Source organism: Aureobasidium pullulans (genome assembly GCF_000721785.1).
Source record: "Aureobasidium pullulans EXF-150 unplaced genomic scaffold scaffold_6, whole genome shotgun sequence".
Taxonomy (NCBI): Eukaryota; Fungi; Ascomycota; class Dothideomycetes; order Dothideales; family Saccotheciaceae; genus Aureobasidium; species Aureobasidium pullulans.
The window spans coordinates 758,637-779,882 of NW_021941026.1; the positions used below are offsets into that span (position 1 = coordinate 758,637).

The 21,246-nt window shown below is 51.7% G+C and overlaps 5 protein-coding genes across 5 annotated transcripts; 3 read left to right on the top strand and 2 right to left on the bottom strand.

The window, feature by feature from the left end:
- Positions 1-4,436: 4,436 nt before the first annotated feature.
- On the top strand, positions 4,437-6,411 carry M438DRAFT_270721 (general substrate transporter; the record flags this gene model as incomplete). Its single annotated transcript, XM_029900416.1, has 4 exons — positions 4,437-4,536; positions 4,589-5,682; positions 5,835-6,021; positions 6,119-6,411. The coding sequence occupies 4 exons, from the start codon at positions 4,437-4,439 to the stop codon at positions 6,409-6,411; spliced, it is 1,674 nt and encodes a 557-aa protein (XP_029762174.1).
- A 949-nt stretch (positions 6,412-7,360) lies between these two features.
- Positions 7,361-9,623, bottom strand: M438DRAFT_344402 (putative mitochondrial outer membrane translocase receptor). Its single transcript, XM_029905220.1, has 3 exons — positions 9,246-9,623; positions 7,865-9,190; positions 7,361-7,808 (listed from the first exon to the last, which is right to left on the bottom strand). The coding sequence occupies exons 1-3, from the start codon at positions 9,553-9,555 to the stop codon at positions 7,567-7,569; spliced, it is 1,878 nt and encodes a 625-aa protein (XP_029762175.1). The 5' UTR covers positions 9,556-9,623; the 3' UTR covers positions 7,361-7,566.
- Positions 9,624-10,292: 669 nt separating this feature from the next.
- M438DRAFT_188112 (uncharacterized protein) lies at positions 10,293-11,994 on the top strand. Its single transcript, XM_029899232.1, has 2 exons — positions 10,293-10,959; positions 11,143-11,994. The coding sequence occupies exons 1-2, from the start codon at positions 10,684-10,686 to the stop codon at positions 11,881-11,883; spliced, it is 1,017 nt and encodes a 338-aa protein (XP_029762176.1). The 5' UTR covers positions 10,293-10,683; the 3' UTR covers positions 11,884-11,994.
- Positions 11,995-12,573: 579 nt separating this feature from the next.
- Positions 12,574-15,102, bottom strand: M438DRAFT_344404 (uncharacterized protein). Its single transcript, XM_029905221.1, has one exon. The coding sequence runs from the start codon at positions 15,043-15,045 to the stop codon at positions 12,778-12,780; it is 2,268 nt and encodes a 755-aa protein (XP_029762177.1). The 5' UTR covers positions 15,046-15,102; the 3' UTR covers positions 12,574-12,777.
- Positions 15,103-15,235: 133 nt separating this feature from the next.
- On the top strand, positions 15,236-20,949 carry M438DRAFT_344405 (uncharacterized protein). Its single transcript, XM_029905222.1, has 4 exons — positions 15,236-15,836; positions 16,141-19,716; positions 19,767-20,016; positions 20,403-20,949. The coding sequence occupies exons 1-4, from the start codon at positions 15,405-15,407 to the stop codon at positions 20,882-20,884; spliced, it is 4,740 nt and encodes a 1,579-aa protein (XP_029762178.1). The 5' UTR covers positions 15,236-15,404; the 3' UTR covers positions 20,885-20,949.
- Positions 20,950-21,246: the final 297 nt, after the last annotated feature.

The following is a 21,246-nucleotide window of genomic DNA, read 5'->3' on the forward strand; positions in this document are numbered from 1 at the left end:
ACACATTGCTCATCTGGTTAGTGTGCTGGTGGGCAAGCGTACAATAACAAGTCTGGAGTGCAGTCAGGAGGTCTCAATGCCTCAAGTTCTTGTCTCAATGACCTAAACACATCATAGCTGTCTAGAAGTATGCGTCGAAACCAAGACTGTTTGTTTTGACCAACAAAAAGTTGTCTTGACATGAGAAGCAAGATCAAACAAGAGTGCTTCTTCCATGCATGCCAATCTATGTGTGATAGCTATATCAAAGAGTGACTCTCCACAGGTTCTACGGTATTCTCTGATCTTTGCTTCACTGCTCTGTTCTATCCTTACCGCTGGAGTTGACTCGAGAGAAGGAAGTCTGAATTCTCCACTACGACCAACCTCACCGGCGCCTTCTACGAGTGATCGCACTGTTCCTTCCGTCGCTATTCTTCGTTCTCACACCATCGTCGCCGAGCCACGAGTGAAAAAGCGCGTTCCGGATTCTCTTCTCACACCTATTTAAACCCTCTCTTCTTCTCTCGACACCACACCACCTTCCTTCCACTCCATCATCGCACTTCGACCTTCGACGTGCACTTCTTCTACAACCAACCCACCCTTAACTATCAACACTCATCACGCCCATCATGTCTGATTGGGACACCGCACCTGGTAAGTAACGCGTGCTGCGTGTTGCGCATTTATCATCTCAACTTCGTCTTCCACTTCGTCCACTACTCATCACTAACACCATGTCAGCTTCCGGTTGGGTCGACGACTCCGCCACTCAGGCCACCGCTGGCTGGGTTGATTCCACCCCGGCCCCTTCCGGCGACTACTCTGGCATCGATCCTGAGCACGTCTCCAAGCACGAAGACGGCGTTGACGGCGACACTTGCCACAAGTAAGCCAACAAATTTATTCCTCCCCTTCACACGGCTGTTTACTGACAACTCGTCCCAGCTGTGGTCAGTCGGGTCACTTCAAGAGTGACTGCACCGAGCCCCGCAAGAACTCTGGGGAGTGTTTCAACTGCGGTGAGGTTGGCCACAACAAGGCTGACTGCTCCAACCCTGCTGTTGAGCGCGCCTTCTCAGGCACCTGCCGCGGCTGTGGCGAGGAAGGCCATCGCTCGTCTGCCTGTCCCCAAGCCGTTTGCAAGAAGTGCAGCGCCACCGGTCACACTGCTACCGAGTGCAGTGGAAAGTTCAACGTCTACCCCGAAGACCTCCCCGAGGGCGTCGACGCTGATCAGGCCTGGGATAACCTCGTGGACGCCGATGCCACTGGCGACGTCGATGACTTCATCCAGGCTTTCTGGGCTTACTGCAAGCTTGCACCTGAGCTCACTCTCGTCCAGCTTGAGGAGTGCTTCCGTGAGACCGACTTCAAGTACTACCTCATCGCCAAGGAGCAGACTGTCCCTTCCAAGGTCCACACCAACGTTGATCTTCAAGGCAACGGTGACAAGACCTTCCAGATCTCTTTTCAGAAGACTCCCAAGCCTCGCCGTGCTATCCTCTCAGAGGGTTGGCCCAAGTCCCCTGAGGAGAACCTTGAGCGTCTCCAGGACGCCGGTTTCTCGATGGACAACATGAAGCCCTACTGCCGTAACTGCGAGGAAGTCGGCCACTCCATGAAGTCCTGTCCTCAGGAGCCCCAGATGGTTGAGAAGCCCAAGGTCGCTTGCTCCAACTGTGACCAGGAGGGTCACTACATCAGAGATTGCCCCAATGCTCGTGCTGTCCGCGGCGGTGTCGAGTGCAAGCACTGCGGTCTTTCCGGCCACTTCGTCCGCGATTGCCCTACCAAGGTACGTTCCTCCATGCTGTGCTGACATCGTGACTCTTACTGACACATTCTCAGCCTGCAGAGGTTTGCCGCAACTGCCAGCGCGAGGGTCACAGATCTTCGGACTGTGTCAACGAGCGTGTCATCATCTGTCGCAACTGCGAGAAGGAGGGTCACACTGGCCGTGACTGCCCCGAGGAAGTCAACATGGCCAACGTGTTCTGTCGCAACTGCGAGAAGAAGGGTCATTACGCTAAGGACTGCTCTGAGCCTAAGGACTGGAGCAAGGTCAAGTGCCGCAACTGTGAGGAGTTTGGCCATGGTGCTGGTCGTTGCCCTAACCCCCCTGTGGGCCAGGATGACGCTCCCGCTGACCAGAACTACACCGCTGAGGCCGGTCCTTCCACTGCTCCCGAGGGTGATTGGATGAGCGCTGGTGCCGGAGCTGCCGATGCCGGTGGCGCTGGTGACTGGAACGCTGCACCTGCTGCAGTTTCCGCCTGGTAAAGCACCAAACAACACAACGACTTTGGCGGTGACTGCGATTCCTGATGAGTCGTACATACAATTACTGCCATGGCTGAACTTGGCTGCTTGCATCGGCTCCAAGGCCAAAGATGCAAACTAGGTAGCTATACAGATCGGAGGAGAACTACTGCATTGTCAATAGTTTTACTGAGCAATAAAACCATTCTCTTCCAAGTTCTTTTTCGCTTGATCATATAAACTTATCATCTCTCTTCGTGATCACGTACCGGGAATACTCATCGCAATGCGGAGTGCTCTCATATTGTTTCTTAGTCTATTAACCGAATATCTGGTACTCTCAATGGAGACATGCAACGGCTCAATGACATCGAGCATTGAGAGAGCCTTTAAAGAATGCTCAGTGAGGGCTGGCATGCCGCATACCACCATAGATGCATAGATGGTGATCGACAGGCACCATAGACTTCGATCAGTATTCTGGAAGACGTCGACGAACACGAACGGCCGTAGCTCGTGACATGTCTGCATCAAACACTGATGGACTGTGAGGTTCCAGCTTCCAGGACACAATCCGCACGTGTCTACTGCCGGATCGTCGTCGACAAGCAAAGCGGGGATATTGCTTTTTGATCTCTCTCTGCATAGACGTTCGCTTGGATCCGGTGTCGTGACAAGAGCTCCAGGCGTGCTCGTTGTGTTGGGTTGATTCCGAGGACCTCTTTTGAAACGCATTTCTCCGGGTTGCACCACGGATCTGCCACACTGGGAGCTGCAAAGATAATTGGATAAGAACAAGCTTTTGGGTTCCAGGTACCTCTGTATCCGAGGCTCAAACGTGTTGATTCAACTTTGTGCTCGCCGGTTGTCTTCATCTGGCCATCCGCACGTGGTTTTCTTCCTGTTGATCACCTCGTGGAGAGGTTTCACGGTTACACTTACTCTACAGCCGCAAGCATCTCACATCCTCAAAACACGCTCAGCTCTTGTGTACTCGTACACTCGACATCTTCTACCGATGCACAAACACGCAGTTCTGTGCGATGCCGGCGACCACTCCGTGACAACGCAAAATCACCCACGTGAGCATTGAACAAGCTTCCATGACGAGAAGACGTTCAGGGCGGCAAAATGCACCGGCAAAGTGAGTCAAGGAAATGCGGAGCGCCCGCGATCTCCTCGCGCCACTTATTCAGACCGAGCATTTCACCGCGATGTGACCGGCCGTCGGCAGAGTCCGCCCACGCCCTACATCCGCACCTGACTGGCGGAGGCTGCAGAAACAGGAAGCGGGACCGACATTACGAGGAAGGACCGGGGGAGTTGCCAACTTCCCCTTGGGGTGACCCACTGTCTCCGTATGACTGTGGAGTTGGCTCGTCAAGAGACTTGAGACAGGAAATCGTGAGGCAGAGTTGCATCGAACGGCCACCCACGTCAGCGTCAAGTCGAAATTAGATTCAACGTCGTCCCTTACACTAGCTCGACACCTTTAATTATTGCCAACGACGATATCGATGGATATAAACACGAGCTCTTTCGAAGAGGCGGGCACGATAACATGCATGGGCACCTAGCCCACGATGAGGAGAACTTCACGAGATATCGGCATGGGCATGCAGCTCAACTGCCTCTGCGCTTCAAGAAACGAACCTGCACCTGCTTGAGCAAGATGCGACTCTTGTGCGCCATCAAGTGTGCGTGGGGAAAAAAGCCACCCCGTTTTCTCGGGACGATCCTTCAGACCGGAGCTGCTGGATCGGGAATACCGTAGCGCTCCACTTGCCATCACAGACCTGGAGATGTGGGTGTGGCCGGGGAGACGTCTTTCTGCCCGGGCATGTCGTGCGTCACTGGCTCTCTCTCGCGAGTCGCAAGGGCCATCTCATACACCCAACAGCCGTTCGCTTTGTTTAGTCTCTCTAGTCCGAGGAGGCACGGATAGGTTCGTACCGTAGGGTTTGTACCTTCGTGGAGGAGGGTGGAGAAGTATGAGTCGCCAAGCTGATGGTGCTCAAACTCTCAGTGTTGCACTGCGGGTACCGTGTATTGATGGGCAGAGATATATATCTACTGGCGGCGCCGCCTCTCCGCTGATCTCATCAGCTCTGTTTTGCCCTTTCCTCTGGTTCGATCTCGCTCTCCCAATTGACATTCCAACAAGCTGAGCAACTTCATACACCTTGCCCAGCATGTTCGGCAAGAAGTACTATGGCCTTACAGGCACTAAACTGAACATTGCAGTCGGTGTTATCGCCGGTCTCGATTTTCTGCTCTTCGGTTATGATCAAGGTTAGTGGTAATTCTAGACTGATTTCGAGCAGAAATGCTAATAAGACACAAGGTGTCATGGGCGGTCTGCTCACCCTTAAATCTTTTACTAGGACCTTCCCCGAGATCAACACACAATCTCCTCCTCGTGGCCAAACTGCTTCGTACGTCTCCACCGTCCAGGGTATCTCAATCGCTTCTTACAACTTGGGATGCTTTGTCGGTGCATTAATGACAATCTGGATTGGAGACTGGCTTGGACGCCGTAAGACGATCTTCTTAGGATCCGCAATTATGGTTATTGGTGCTACACTCCAGACATCTGCTTTCTCTCTCGGCCACTTGATTGCAGGCAGAGTTATTACTGGCGTCGGCAACGGTATGAACACTTCAACGGTACCTTCATGGCAGAGTGAATGTTCCAAATCACATCGTCGTGGCCAGATGGTCATGATTGAGGGTGCTTTGATTACCGGCGGTGTTTGTATGTCCTACTGGATCGACTTTGGTTTCTCCTTCCTCGAACCCTCGACTGTTTCATGGCGATTCCCTATTGCTCTCCAGATCTTGTTCGCCCTCATCATCTTGATGTTCATTATGGGTCTGCCAGAATCACCTAGATGGCTTATCATGAAGGGTCAAGAAGACGAAGCTCTGAACGTTCTCTGCGCCTTAAACGACAAGAACTCCGAAGACCCCTACATCGTCAGCGAATTCGCTGCCATTAAGGACTCTGCGATGATTATGCAACAAGGTGGCTTTAGAGATCTCTTCACCATGGACGAGGACCGCAACTTCCACCGTGTCGTTCTTGCCTACGTCAATCAGATGTTTCAGCAGATCTCAGGCATTAACCTTATCACGTATTACGCCGCATCGATTTACGAGACCAGCATTGGCCTTTCGGGCTTCCTCTCTCGTATCTTGGCTGCTGCCAACGGAACAGAGTACTTCCTCGCGTCTTGGATTGCAGTTTTCACTATCGAGAAGTTCGGTCGCCGCCAACTCATGTTGTTTGGTGCTGCGGGACAGGCCGCTTCTATGGCCATCCTTGCTGGAACCACTTCGAGAACATCCTCTGGTCTTGGTATCACTGCCGCTGTCTTCCTCTTCGTTTTCAACACTTTCTTCGCCATTGGTTGGCTCGGCATGACTTGGCTCTACCCTGTAAGTCAAATCTACATATCTGTCTGCAACAAAGACCACCAGAAAATACCTTCTGCCTTGCATCAGGCTGGGCGCTGGTGTCTGGGGGCTTAGTGTTGTGGTGTACCCAAAATTCGACCGAAAAACGTGCTAATTTTTCCCCCTTCTTTCAGGCTGAGATTGTCCCTCTTCGTATCAGAGCTCCTGCTAATGCTCTGGCCACCTCTGCTAATTGGATTTTCAACTTCATGGTCGTAATGATCACCCCTGTCGCCTTCGAGACCATCGGGTATCAAACATACATCATTTTTGCTGTCATTAACGCATTCATCGTCCCTTGCGTGTACTTTTTCTACCCTGGTAAGCTCCTGTCCTCTACAACCACTGCCTAATACGTCCTGGGCATCTGCTTGTCAACTACCCTTCTTTCTATACTTCATGCTTACAAAATATGCAGAAACCCGCCTCCGCTCCCTCGAAGAAATGGACGAAATCTTCCGCAACACCACCTCCATCTTCAACGTCGTCAGCGTCGCCCGCGACACACCCAATCGCTACGGCAAGAACGGCGAACTCCTCATCAACTACATGGACACCGAAGCCGCTGCTGGCGCACGCCGCAGAAGTTCGCTTGTGGAGCCCAAGTATGGTCACCATTCCAAGGGTGGCAAGGGTGACGGCGAGCAAGTTGAGAGATTGGAGAATGGATATGGATCTAGCTCTGCTGCTAGTGGTAATGAGAAGGTTTAGGTGATGAACATGTCTTAATGGCATGCATGGGTGTGGGAGTAATGGGTTGGACGATTTTTCATGTTTGATGTTTGATACCACTATTGATGCCTCGCGAGCTAGACTTGCTGATGGAAATGCATATTTTTCTCTTGAGAACATACTATTTCCTACTTTTCTTCAAATCTTGGGTAGCCCGGTGTCATATCTGAACTCTGTGCATGATAATGGCTTCGTCTGGATACCACTCCTTCTGCTTTTGGTTGCAATACAGTTTCTCTCTCGGCTTATGTTCCCTTCTCGAGTGAGGGGTTTCCCCTAGCACTTGCTAAGCATGAAAGTAATTCCAGAAGAATGACGATGATTCAGCTTCAGTGTTGGTGGTTTTGTGCTGTCACAGATGCACGCTTTTGCCAAACCATCACCAAACCACTTCACCACACTCATCTCGACCACGACACTTGCCTATCACTATCAACTGACCTCAAGAGTTATACACATATCTCATATCGCTACCAGCCACACCACAAGAGATATAAGCAAACACAAGATCGGAAAACATGGCTCAAGTTTTGAGCAGGGTGACGGGGTTTGCAAGATGTCTTTGGTCAAAACGGAAGCATTCAAAGCAACGACAACACAATATCCTCTTTGACCGATTGTCCCGAAACACTGTGACTGATTTGTTCAATTCTCGCTCGAATGGCACTCGTGTTCTCATATCATTTCGCAATAGTCTTGCTCGGGAGCGCCCTGGCTAAGTCCTTTTCGGCCCAGAGTATTCCGCTCGTTGATTGAGACAGAACTGACAAGCTAAGAGATATAGAACATGAAGAAGAGGGAGAGGGAGGTTCGCAAATCAGAAATATTTAGGACCAGACGTACCCTTGAAGCCCAGGTCCACCAAGCAAAACATGTACAAGCACAAGACACATGTGTGTAGCAAGAGTTTTGACAGAGAAAAGTTAATAGAATATAATGTACAATAGTGGTGGTGATGTGGGAGGAGAGCTATCGGAAAAAACACAACAACGATTTTTGCGCATCCGCTCCTCCTTTTTGCAGTCAAACTTACACCCTTTCAATTCCAATGTTCGTTCGTGTGTTCTTCGTCCTCGATCGAATTATGCATTCCTTAATGATTGTTCTCTCATCCTTCATGCTTTTGACAACCGTTTACCGCATGTTGTTGGCTGAGGTGGGCATACCCTGCAATCTGTTGGCAAGCTGGGGGTACTTCTCCTGGACTTCGAGCTGGGTGCGGGTGGCTTCGGCGTAGGAAAGGGCGTTGACGATCTCGCCCTCGGTGCGGGAGAGCTCGGCGGCCTTCTCGAAGTACTCGAGGGCCTCAGGGACCTTGCCTTGCTGGAGGAGGAGCTGGGCCATGGTGGCAACGGCGATGTCGCACTCGGGGTCGACTGGGATAATAGTTAGCATCTGCATTTGAGATGAAGAATTCACGGGTTGGACTTACTGATCAGAGCCTTCTCGCACAGCTCCTGAGCAGACTTGAAGTCTTGCTTCCACTGGAACAGAGCGAGTGCCTTGTTGATCAAGGGCAAGACGTTCATGCCAGTAACACGCTCCTTCTGCTCCATCTGAACGGCAGTCTCGAACTTCTCAATGGCCTCCTGGTACTTCTGCTGGTCGAGCAACAGCTCACCGTAGTAGTTGTAGACGTCGGGGACCTTGTCGAAGTTCTTCATGCAGCGGCGGAAAGTGGCCATGGATGAGGCGATGCTGCCCATCTTATACTGGGTAACACCGAGCTGGATGTGGGAGAAGATGAAACCGGGATCAAGGTCGATCGACTTTTGGTAGTCCTTAGCTGCCTCTGGGAAATCGCCGAGAATGAAGTTGAGCTGAGCGCGGTGGTAGTAAACGTCGGGGTCCTTGTCGTTCTGGTTGATGGCGTCTTCAAAGTCCTTTGCGGCCTCGTCACGACGACCAGCCTCGAGGTGCATGCTGGCGCGCTTGACGTAGCTCTGTGTCAAAGTGGCGTCCAGCTCAATGCTCTTGTTCAGGTCGTCAATAGCCTCGGTCTCGCCGCGCAGGTACTTGAAGGTACCGCGCATGTTGTATGCGAAAGCCTCGTTGTCGCTCAAGTCACCAGCCTCGATGGCCTTCTCGAAAGCCTCGGCGGCCTCGTTGTAGCCCTCGCCCGTCTTCTTGTCCATTGCCAACAGACCCTTGCGGAACCACCACTTTCCGCTGTTCTCGGCCAAATCGGCGCTCTCGGCAATCGACTCGGCAAGAGGTCTGTCGCGGAAGCTCTGGAGGTAGTTGGTGATGAAGGTGGCGCTCGGCAGGCGGCGCTGCTTCTTCTCCATGATGGCCTTTGCCTTGTTCTCGGCGACCTTTCTGAGGAGGCGCTCGACAGCCTCGGCGGCTTGTGTGTTGCGGAACGCGTCAATGATGCAGCTAGCAGTGTAATCGAGCAGGGCTTCGCTGTACTTGTCGGTCTGCTCGTAGGCGTGTGCGCGGCGGTTCAAGGCCTTGACGTACTCGGGGTCGAGATTGACGGCGGCAGTAGTGTCTGCGATAACGCGCTCCCAGTTAGACATGGCGTTCCAACATGCGGCACGGTTTGAGTAAAAGACGGGGTCAGCCTTGCACAGCAGGGCCTGACCGTACAGGTCGATTGCGCGGTTGTAATCCTTTGATCCGTAGGCCTTGTTACCAGCGGCCTTGAGCTTGGCAGCATAGTCCTTCTTGGTGTCTTCCGACAGGCTTCCGACCATTGATTCTGTCACCTCGGGAACTTCATCCTCGCTCTGTACTGATGCCGGTTGGGGCTTTTCTGATGGAGAGGGTCAGCAATTGGAAGGGTGCGTTGCGCAGGTCATATTACGGACCTTGAGGCTTGGTCTCGGGTGTGGGAGACTTCTGCTCTTTCTGTGCAGTCTTCTTGGCCTTCTTGTTCTCTTTGCGAGCCTTCTTCTTCTCTGCGGCAGCCTCAAGATCTTGCGGCGTGGGAGCCGACTCGGATGTGTAGTAGTAGATTCCGGCACCGGTGGCGACCAGAGTGACACCGGCAATGGTGTAGACAGCGGCCTTGTGCTCCGAGGCCCAGCCAGTGATGCGATCCCATAATGACGATGACGGTTCGAGCTTGACAAAGCTGGGCTGCGAGGCGGCCTGGGTCGAGGGAATTGTCGAGGCCATGTTGTGCGTGTGTGGCTATGTGCTAGTATTACAGGCCGAGCAAAAGAACAGCAAAAGACACAGTCGAGTTGAAATGGACAAAAAAGTAGTAGTGACGCACAGAAACGAATGGCTTGTCTGCAACTCGAACGCGAAAATGCTGATGACGGCGCTCTCTCATCGTCCACGGCCTTGGCAACACCGAGCTGTTTCCTCGAACTTCTTCCTCGAACTTCTTCCTCGAACTTCCGACTTGATCGTCAAACAACCACACCTCGTCACCTCATCCTACCCAGTAATCATGCTTCGGCCTTTTGCTTCTTGCTTCATGTTTGAAACTCTTGCATCCACCCTCACAATAAGGTGAGCTTGCTCCATAGCTCTTTTATGTCCTTCTGCGCCTTTCAAAAGCCTGGCATCTTGCAATAACCGAAAGTACTTTGTACATACGAGAGCTGGTGGTCTATTCATGCAGCGCGATGTTATGGGTTCGACCGCGTGAAATCAATAAATGCCGCGAACTCTTGACTCTTGGCTGCCCAGACCGTTTGGTTTCACGCTCCCTTGACATATTCTCGCCGTCGTGTTACGCTGTCGTCTCACTGTGAAATGCTGGATTACCAAGACTGCTCTCCTGTCTGGTCGCTCACAGCCTGCTCGCAACGTAATCTCTGAGACTCTTCAAAACTACCGAATAAGCGCCTCATTGTTGGCTGCGCTTAGATTGCGGTGATTGCGAGACCGGCAAAGTCGGCCAGAGCGAGCCCGTCAAAATACAAGGACCCAAGAAGCGCGGGGGTCTTCTTTCTCAACGCCCACACACCAAGCACCTCTCTAAAACCTTGCCATTTCCTCCATCTCGTCCTGAAACTCCCATATCCCTCGACTCCTCTCTTTCGTCGTCTTTTCGACGCTCCTAATTACTCCGCGCTCGCCCGTGCCATGGCCCTCGACTCTTGTTGATACCCCGACTCTTCTTTCCTTAAACTTTCTGGACATCCCACAATTCCGCCCCGCCTTCACTTCCACCACGAACCATAATGTCTCTCTGATTATTAGCCTGAACCGCTTTTCCACCCGCCAAAAATTTATCCTCGTCCTTTCACATCCCAGACGTCCTGGATCACCACCACTTGATCACTTCTCGCCATGTTGGATGAAATACCCATTCAAGATCAGTATGTCTTCACGTCGCTGCGCTACGATGGATCCATGAAGCGCAATGCCCAGAACCCCGTGTGTTGCCCGGACTCCAAGGCCGCATATCTCATCAAGTACCACTACGAGCGCCTCGTCACTGCAGCCGATCATCTGGGTTGGTACGACACCAACAAGAGGCTCAAAGGCCCTGTCGATCTGTTCACCCGAATTCAGACCGCCGTAGCTGAGCACAAAAAGAAGACTGGCAACAAATGTCCATTCAAGGTAAGCTTTCGATTTGTTCTTTCTTCTCACAATTTCTCAAATTTCCACTCGACGTGCGTCATAATCTGTGATTATGAACAAAGATGCGCATGCGCCACAGGCACGCGACATCCTGAAAGAGATTGCCAAAAGAAGACTGCCGTGTTTGTACAATGAAACACCAGGGCTGACAATGTCTTACAGGTTCGAGTATGCTTGCGTCACAGCGGAAAGATGGAGATTGGTGTTGAGCCAATCATGGCCACGAAGCAACCACTTCTCTTCCCGACCACCCTGGACTTGGGCAAGTGCAGTGGAGAGGCAGCATCACAACATCCCATTTTCAAGGCTGTGCTGGATGTGTTACCTACTCGAACCACGACTTTCACTCGGGACAAGACTCACTACCGTACCATGTACAACTATGCCAGACAATGTGCACAGATCCAGTCATACCAGGACGCAAAAGAAGTCATCTTATTCAATCGCGACAACCAGGTCATGGACGGATCTATCACGACTCCCTACTTCTATCGCGACGGCAAATGGATGACTCCGCACAGAGATTGCGGCGGCCAGCAAGGAACTACCCGTCGTTGGGCTATCGACCAAGGCATCTGCCATGCTGGTATCATTGACATTTCTACCATCAAGCATGATGAGATTATCTGGCTCAGTAACGGCGTCAAAGGATTCTTTACTGCTCGCTTCGTCGCCTGCAACGATCGTCTTGCTCGCACACCCAGCTACGAATCCCGCATCTCCCACGTCTCCCGCAGCGACAGTGGTATCGATGAGAAGCACTCTCTTCGACCCCATCAGGATGAAGTCGCCGAGGACGACATCGAACCAACGCGCCAAAAGTGGACCCCTGAACCAGGCGCCGAGGACTTCAGAAACACTGCTTTTACTCTCGATGTCTTTGAGCGAGCTCTGAAGTTGTAAATGGTCCTTTCTTTTCTCTCTTTTGATTCTTTTACTTGATATCCCCTGGCTCTCACCGATCAGCCTCTTTTTTCTTTACTACACCGTTGGATTTGCTGGAGCGAAAAATGGATGGCTCCCTTTTGGATTGGCTTTTACCACAAAACCCATGGCGTTTCTACTTGCTTGGATCGGATGGTGCAGACGGCGAGTGAAAAGAAGCACTGCCGAAACCTTAGAGCTTCAAAAAACGTGGACCGAGCAGAGGAATGGCTGCCTCCTCCAACGTTCTCTTTTCCTTTTGTTCCAAAGAACGCAAAGAACGATTCTATAGATATACCCTTTTTTACACAAACACTGATAATGTTTTTCACTCTTCCAAAAACCAAGACTCTCGAGTACACGGATTGTTGAGGTGCAACTCAGAAACCGCGCGTGCTTGGTACGGTGTACATGGGAGTCAGTAACTGTGGGATGCCGTGTTAACCGCGTTGTGGCCCGGCTGATGTGCATGATGTGCTTTGCAGGATGCAGGTCATTGCATGCTGCAAGGTCGCTCCGGCGGTGGACGAACGAGCTGCCGACTTCTCAACACTCACCTCAAAGCACACCTTGTCACAAGACCACCTTTTTCAACAAGATTTCATATTTAGATGAATTTGGAACACAAGGTAACGCGCGCAAGGGGGTATTGAGACATAGGAGGAGTTGAGACAGCCTTACAAGATAAATTAAATAAATCACGTGTTGCCATGCATCTGTCTCAACTCCTCCTTTGTCTCAATACCCCCTTGCAAGCGTTATATCAGATCACACAAGGGTATATGATAAATACTATATGCAGAGAAGAGGAGGTATATCTACAATACAAGTTCTGAGGAGTAAGTACCTTCAGGCAGGAGTGCAAGTCATCTATCACACAATCCTGGCAGCCACATCATCCTCCCTAGGCGTTCCTTTGACCACATCCTCCAAATTATCAGGTTTTCTCATAAACGCTTCTAGCAGAACCGCAACACTGCTGCCAACGTTCAGACTGTCTACTCCGACATCCAATTCAGGGATCGCGGGCTTGACTCCTCTGATTCCGACGTTTGCGTCGGCTTTCGTGGCGAGGTTTGCACGGAGACCTTCACCTTCTGCGCCGATCATTAGGATGGATGGGCCGCGGGAGAGAGGAGATATCATGGATGAAGTGAAGAGGTTTTTCTTTCCAGCCGTTGCTGACGCTGCGTTAGGTGCGACTGCTGCGTGGACGAGCCAGCCGTGTTTTTTGCAAGTGGTGATGAAGTTTGCCGGGCCAGGGATAGAGAGGATAGTAAGTGCTTCTGCAGCACCGGAGGCGGCTTTTTGCACCACTGGGAGGTTTACAGGTGCGCAGGTGTTTGTGCAGATGGCTACTGCGTCGACGGAGTAGAAATGTGCTGTTCGTAGGATGTTGCCTAGGTTTCCGGGGTCGAGGATGCCGTCGAGGAGGAGGACGAGGGGTTTGCGCCATGTGTGTGTGTAGTGGAAAGGTATCGAGTTCGGATTTCCATTTATTTGGACTTCTTCGGCTGATTGCTCAGCGAGCTCGATACCGATGCTCATGTCAGTGACTCCGAACTTCCCTAATGACTTTGTGGGGAGGGTAGGCAGGGGGGAGGTTTCGAGGATTACGCCATTGTGAGGGCGACCTTGGGCCATCTTGTCCATTTTGGGTAAGAAGGAGTCATCGACGTCTTCCCGTTTCAGGTTTGCCTGTTTGCAGAGGACGCGGATGGTTTTTGCTGATGCGGGATTGGTTAGGGCGCGGCTATGGATGTAGAGTTTGTACATTTTGCGGCGTTTGGCTTTGAGGGCTGCGATTACAACATTTAGGCCGTAAAGGAATTCGGAGGCGGCTGTTGTGTATGGGATGGAGACGTAGGCGTCTCTATCTCTGTCGTCGCGAGAGGGACGCATATCTCTGCTATCTCTGCTATCTCGGTCTCTGCTGTCTCTGCTGTCCCTGTCTCTGCGGTCTCGCGGTTCCTGGATTTCCTTGTACTTGTTTTTGCGGTCTTCGTTCTTTTCTCTGTTATTTCGGACGAATGAGGAGAGTTGTTCGTCGTCGAGGCGGCTTTCTTCTTCGAGTCTTCTTCGCTCTTTTTCTTCCTTGGCCGAGAACTTATCCATCTGCCCATCTCTCTCCTTGGGCTTTGAATTGAAGCCAAGGACGCCTGGAGCAAAGTCTTCATCCTGTACGTTCTTGCCACTCATGAGGGCGGTGGCATGTCTGTTGACAAGATTCATAATAATCTCGCTACGCATGTCCTGGTTCAAAACGGATATGTCGCGGAGCTCGCCAGCCCAGTCGGCACCTTGTTTCGGAGTGGCTGGTGGTTGGATGGGATAAACAGAGGCTTTGAGAGCACTCTTCGGATCGTCTTCTGTGAACCAGCGTCTTCCGGGGATGAAGATGTTTTTCGACTTCGCATTCTTGAGAGCCTCGCCTGTATGTTGAATGACGCGCAGCCAGTCCTTTCTCTGACGTTCCAAGGTAGGTTCGACGGTTGCAAGATCGGCCTTGAAAGTCTTCTTGAGCTGTTGTTTGATTTCCAAGGATGAAGCAGGCTTGTTGTTGTCGTAGACGGGCAGGGTTGACGGGCGTGTGGGCAGGGCTCTGATGTATTTGTCTTCGGCTCGCTTGACGGCGTCCATCAGTCTATTCCAGTTTTCCTCGGTGAAGTGGTGTTTGTGAGTAAACGGGACCTTCATGATATCACCCCCATGGTCTGATTGGTCGCCTTCGTGGTTGGGTACATATTTGTTTGTTTTTCGAATTTTGAAGCCTTCGTCGGAGGCATCCTCCGGCCTCACACGTATGTCCGTTCTGGGAGCAGGACGATCATTGGTGTAACCTCTTTCCAGATGATTTCTGCCCTCGTAGGCTCTCGGTGAGCTACGATCGTCTCTGCTCCGAGGCGAATCTCTGTCCCGGCGGTTGTCATAGTTGTTGGGTCTGCGATCATCTCCACGGTCCTGCCATGGGAAGCTATCTCCACGCTCGTCTCTAGTTCTGCTTCCGTCGTCGAGAGACTTGCGGCGGTCTCTGCGGATAGATTGATCGAGGGTACGGTTGATGGCCGAGAGGTTTGATTTATGGCGACATTGGAGGTATAGCCTAGGAGTACGCGCTTGCGCAAAGGCGGCGGCAAGCATTCCAGATGAGGTTGAGGGGTGGCGACTTTTGGTCCTGTCCGTAAACAAATCAAGTCTAGGAAAATAAAAGGCGGCAGACAGGCTGGATCGCATCTTGAGAGCAAGTCAGGGTCCAAGCTCCGGTCGCGTCCCTCGGCCTGTCGCGTCTTGGACTTTGCGATTGCTGCTCTTTGTAGCAGAAAGTGTTGCGACTTCCTCGTTTGTATCTATTCCTTCCCACTGACATAGGCCTTTCCTTTCTACTGGTGCACTCTGTACATTCTCCACAACATATATCACTGGCTTTCTCAGCATCCTTCTCGCCGAAGACGCGTACTATTTCGTCCGGGACGTGTATGCGCATGTCGAATTGATGCACCATGTCGTCCGCCTCGGAAGATGAACTGAATGTCGACATCTCCCAGTGGAAGCCTCGTACTGTAAACACTGCTCCTCGCCCAGTTGCTCCCCCGCCTAGGACCTTTGCCTCAATCAACACTCCGACCACTGTACCTGAGACGACCACCGGAGCCGAGGACGATGACTTGGATATCGATGCCATTATCGACGGCATAGCTGAAGATGATCCTGAACCTGAACTGGAATCACCCGCTCCTACTCTCCCACCTACAACGACCAGAAGACCCACACGGGACATCGAAATCGTCATCACGAAAGACCCCAACTTTGACCGTGAAGCTTACACCGACTGTACATACGGTGCCAACATTGTTCGCCGTGTATTGAAAGAGATTTCTCAGAATGAAGATGTATACTACAATGTTGAGTTTGTCGATAGACATACAGAGCAGGTGAGTCCTTACTATCATTCGTCCGCTACTATTCATCAAGGATGCCTTCCTATTCACACTATGCTACCCTCACAACCCTCGCAACCTTCACGTATCTCTCGTCACTCGCTATTCTTTCACTATCACTCTACTCCTCTATCGACTCTCATCGACCTATATCAAGGGTCTTAGAACCCTTTATCCACTCTACTTCCTTCCACTTTGCCTCTCGAACTCAAAACAACTGCACAACCTCAACCCATAGTCTTTACACCCATCCAACATGCCTCCACTACGTCTCAAGCTAATCGCTCCGACTCGCCAGGTCTCTTTCAACGATCTATTAGAGTACGAGAACGGCCAAGAATCCCTGCAGGAATACAACGAGAACGTCCAAGACAGGAGCGACTATGCCGAAGAAGAAAGTGACGTCGAAGAGATCCAGCGCCCCAGGCCCAGCAAATCTGGTTACGTCGACACCGCTCAAGCCCTCGAATACCTGGAAGCACAAGACAATCCCTCACGCTCAAGAAAGCCAAAGGCAACCAAAAGATACGACAGCAAATCAGACGAGGACGGCCCGGCTCCTCGTCGTTCCAGGAGAGTCGTCCCGCCAGCTTCCGAGCCCAGGAGAGCCTCAAGACGTCTCCAATCCATGTCTCAGGCCGATTCAGAAGACAACGACGACGACGACGATGGCTTCATTCTCCAATCCGACGTCCTGCCCACCAGAAAACGAAAGCGATCTTTGAGATCCGCAAGTCGTCCCATCAACTACGCCGATGATGGTGAGGATGAGCTTCAATACGACAACTCGAGGCCTCGCACGTCACGCCCCATGGGCCAGGGAGTCCGCCAGTCGGGTCGATCGACACGTCACCAAGGCGACATGCAGGATCCAGGTGTTAACGACATCTATAGATCAGAGTCGGAACCACGTCCTGTCGCCCCTCCCAAGCCTGTCGGAGCTCGTGAATCTTTCAGGGACCTCCCACGCTCAGACCCTTTCCGCGCCCGTCACATCCAACACTGCGACTCATGTCAGAACGGCACTAACTTTGCACCTCTGATCTACTGTCAAGGTTGTGTCTATGCCTACCACAAGAGCTGCATCGGTCACCGCGGATCTAGGGAGCATCTGGTCACCAAAGTTGGTAAGAACGACTTTGTTCTCCAGTGCCGCCGCTGTGTCGCCTATCCGATGAAGAAGGATCATACAGCTCCAGACCATGGAAGGTGCTCTGACTGTAAGGAGCATGGCTCATCATGTGTTCCTTTCAGGGAGCGCAAGACCCCTCAACAGGAACAAAAGGACCGCGAAGAGAACAATGGTGAGGACCCGATCTGTCCTGTTCCGCAAAATCTCATCAACAACCCCGATAATGTCATGTTCCGCTGCACTGCCTGCTCCAGAGGCTTCCACTTCGAGCACATGCCGCCGAAGTCGGACAGCCTGATGGACCTCGACAGCGACGATGTAGCCGCTCAGCGACTTCAAGAGTACAGCCAGGACTGGAGATGCAAAGAGTGTCTTGATTGTCCAGGAAAGGTCGGGTCACTTGTGGCGTGGAAGCCGATCGATGAAGACAACTACGACCCTAGCTTGGGCTACGACAGAATTCCTGAAGATGAAAAGGCTTACCTCGTGCGTTGGGATAGTAAGTCGTACTTCCAGGCTGCATGGATGCCTGGACCTTGGGTCTGGGGTGCCACCGCTGGCGCCATGCGCAAAGCCTTTGCGAAGCGTGACGAGGCACGTCAACCCAAGATGCGCACTGAAGACGCGATTCCCGAGGACTTCCTTCGCATCGACATTGTGCTTGATGTCAAATACACCAGTATTGTTGACATCTCGACTGAAGAGATCGACAAGGCACGTATTCGTGAAGTCGACGTCGCTCTGGTCAAGTACAAGGGCCTTGGGTATGAAGATGTTGTTTGGGAGAAGCCCCCTACTCCTGATGATGTTGATCGCTGGACTGATTTCGTCGTCGCTTATAACGATTGGGTGCTTGGCAGATATGTGAAGCAGCCCAAACCACCGCAGCTCAAGACTCGCCTCGAGAAGGCGAGATCTCTTGACTTTGCGCAAAAGCTTGAGAAGAAGAAGCAGCCTAACAACATCACTGGAGGAGAGCTTATGAATTACCAGATGGAGGGTCTCAATTGGCTCTACTACAAATGGTACACACACAAAAACGCCATTCTGGCTGACGAGATGGGTCTAGGAAAGACGATCCAGATCATCGCTTTCCTCGCCACTCTAGTTCAAGACTGGAATTGCTTTCCCTTCTTGGTTGTGGTACCCAACTCCACTTGTGCCAATTGGCGTCGTGAAGTCAAGCAATGGGCTCCTTCCTTGAGAGTCGTCGCATACTTCGGAAGCAAGGAAGCTCGCGACTTGACCTACCGCTACGAACTATTTGCTCGCGATAGCAGAGAGCTCAGATGTCATATTGTCGTGACTTCCTACGACTGCGCTGCTGATGACAGTGCTCGAAAGTTCTTCAAGTCCATTCCTTGGCAAGCACTCATCGTCGACGAAGGACAGCGTTTGAAGAGCGACAAGTCCCAGCTATACTCAGCGCTGGCATCTTTGAAAGCACCTTTCAAGGTTCTCCTGACTGGTACGCCTCTGCAGAACAGCGCACGTGAGTTGTTCAATCTTCTGCAGTTCCTCGACGACACCTTCGATGCCAGTCAGCTGGAAGAGAAGTTCCAGAATCTTGACACAGCCAAGATTCAGGAGTTGCACGGTATTATTCGCCCCTTCTTCCTGCGTCGCACAAAAGCTCAGGTCTTGACCTTCCTTCCACCGATGGCCCAAGTAATCGTACCGGTCTCTATGTCTACCGTCCAGAAGAAGCTTTACAAGAACATTCTCGCAAAGAATCCAGACCTCATGCGCGCTATCTTCCAGGGAGCTAAGGAACTTAGACCCACAGAACGCGCTAACTTGAACAACATCCTTATGCAGCTGCGCAAATGCCTTTGCCATCCTTTCGTGTACAGCACCGAGATCGAAGAGAGAAACGTGTCTCAAGCTGCCAGCCATCGTAACCTCGTCGATGCTAGTGGAAAGTTGCAATTGCTCGAGATACTCCTTCCCAAGCTCAAGGAGCGTGGTCACCGCGTGCTGATCTTCAGTCAGTTCCTTGATATGCTCACTATGGTGGAGGACTTCCTTGATGGCCTTGAGATGCGCTGCCAGCGTCTCGATGGAACTATCAGCAGTCTGGAAAAGCAAAAACGTATTGATGAGTTCAATGCACCTGACTCTGCCTTGTTTGCTTTCTTGCTTTCCACTCGTGCCGGAGGTGTCGGTATCAACTTGGCGACAGCAGATACTGTCATCATCTTGGATCCTGATTTCAACCCTCACCAAGATATTCAAGCACTGAGTCGAGCTCATCGTATCGGTCAGAAGAAGAAGGTCTCATGCTTCCAGATCGTCACTCGTGCCAGTGCTGAAGAGAAGATCATGTCCTACGGTAGACGCAAGATGGCACTGGATCACGTCCTGATCGAACAGATGGACGCAGACGATGCTACAGATCGCGACCTCGAAGGTATCCTTCGCCACGGTACCAAGGAGTTATTCGATGACGATGGAGAGAAAGACATCAAGTACGACTCAGCCGCGATCGATAGGTTGCTCGAAGTTAGCAACGTCGAGCATACAAAGGCTGGTGAAGACAAATCGGCAGAATCCACCTTTTCATTCGCTAGGATTTGGGCCAACAACGAGCTCGAAGATACAGCTGTCGAAGGACCAGAAGCAGCAGAGGTGGCTCCTGATCGCGACGTATGGGACAAGATTCTTAAGGAACGCGAAAGAATTGCGGCAGTCGAAGCGGCGGCCGCTGAGCAGGCATTCGGACGTGGTCGCCGAACCAAAGCAGTATCGTATCTTCTTCCAACTTTCCCTGGGTCATTGCTAACTTTAATTAGACGGTTGATTATGGCGATGGTACTAACCAAGACGGTCCCGAGGCCGTCATGGGTCCTAAGGATGCTGATAACGGCTCTCCTATCCGCCCCTCCAAACGAGCTCAAGTAGATGATGATTACGACACAGACTTCCGAGACGATAGTGACGATGAGAGCGTCGCAGCAGAAGAGCCTGAAGACATCGTCGACCCGACAGAGCTGCAGGCTCCTGATCAAGCAAAGACCACTTCCAAGCTGATCAGACCGACTGGTAAGGAATTTTCTTTACAAAGAACCCCCATCAAAACTCCCACCAAACCACGCAAGAGTCCAAGAAAGACCAAAACTGCAGTCTCAACACCCACAAAGAAAGTGGCTTCAATGCCTAAGAAACAGAAGCGTGCCACTCCTGTCACACCTGCTCCAGCATCCAGGCGAGTCAAGTATGCGGCCTCGGCAGCATCTCATGGCATGAGTGCGCGAGAGGCGCAGATCAATATGCAGAGATTCGGTGCTGCAGTCCCATCAGGCTTCGTCGACCTTACCGGAGATAGTGATGAAGACATCACTGTCACTGGTGCCAACTCGTTGCCTTCTCCACCTCAACAAGAAGAAGAATCTATCTGAACACTTACTAATCTTTGTACTTTTATCCAGCCCCGCCATTGTTTCGTCGCGTCGAGATACCCAATTACCGCAATTACGACCCTGAGTTCACAATCCCAGCCTCGAACGGCAACCCACCGCGACAGCCTCAAATGGCGTCATGCGTAGCATGTCAACACATTCACCCCCTAGGTAGCTGTCCTCTCAAGCTTGCGGGCGTCGAACACTGCGGACTCTGCGGTCTCGCACACTATGGCTTCTCTCGCATCTGTCCACACATCAATTCAGAGACTCAAGTACGCGAGATGATCCAAGCTGTCAAGTCATCTTCAGAAGCTGGACACTTGAAGGCAGAAACTATGAAATACCTTACTGGATTGAAGGGTACTTTAGTGCAGAAGAAGAAAAAGGAGGCCGAGAGGAAAGCTGCTCTGGCGAATGGAAGTGCGAATCCGAATTTGCTGCCTAGTCAACCACAACAGACTCAGGCGCAGCAACAGGTGCATAATGGCACACCCTTCCACATGCTCTGAATATAGAGCGGACATGTACAGGAAAGTAAATGACCTTTATCACATACCCCTTAATGCAATGACTTTTTCTTTGATCGCTCTTTCCCCGATAGAATTTGATTGTGATGCTCCTTATCTTGGCTCGAAGTAGCTCTCGCCAATGTCGAGGGAATGTTGCAGGGAACACCCCCGATGAGCATTTCTCGACAGGCTGCAAGTTCCAATGCCTTGCCTTTCGGAGCGTCCAAGAACCGAACACACTTGGGCCAGAAACAAAAGTTGTTTGGCAGTCGTTGTGATTTGTTACCCTCGGCTTGCTCGCGATTTCGGGAGATTGTTTCCCGACGCACGTGACAAGTTTATACCGGCAAAGGCTGGGTAAA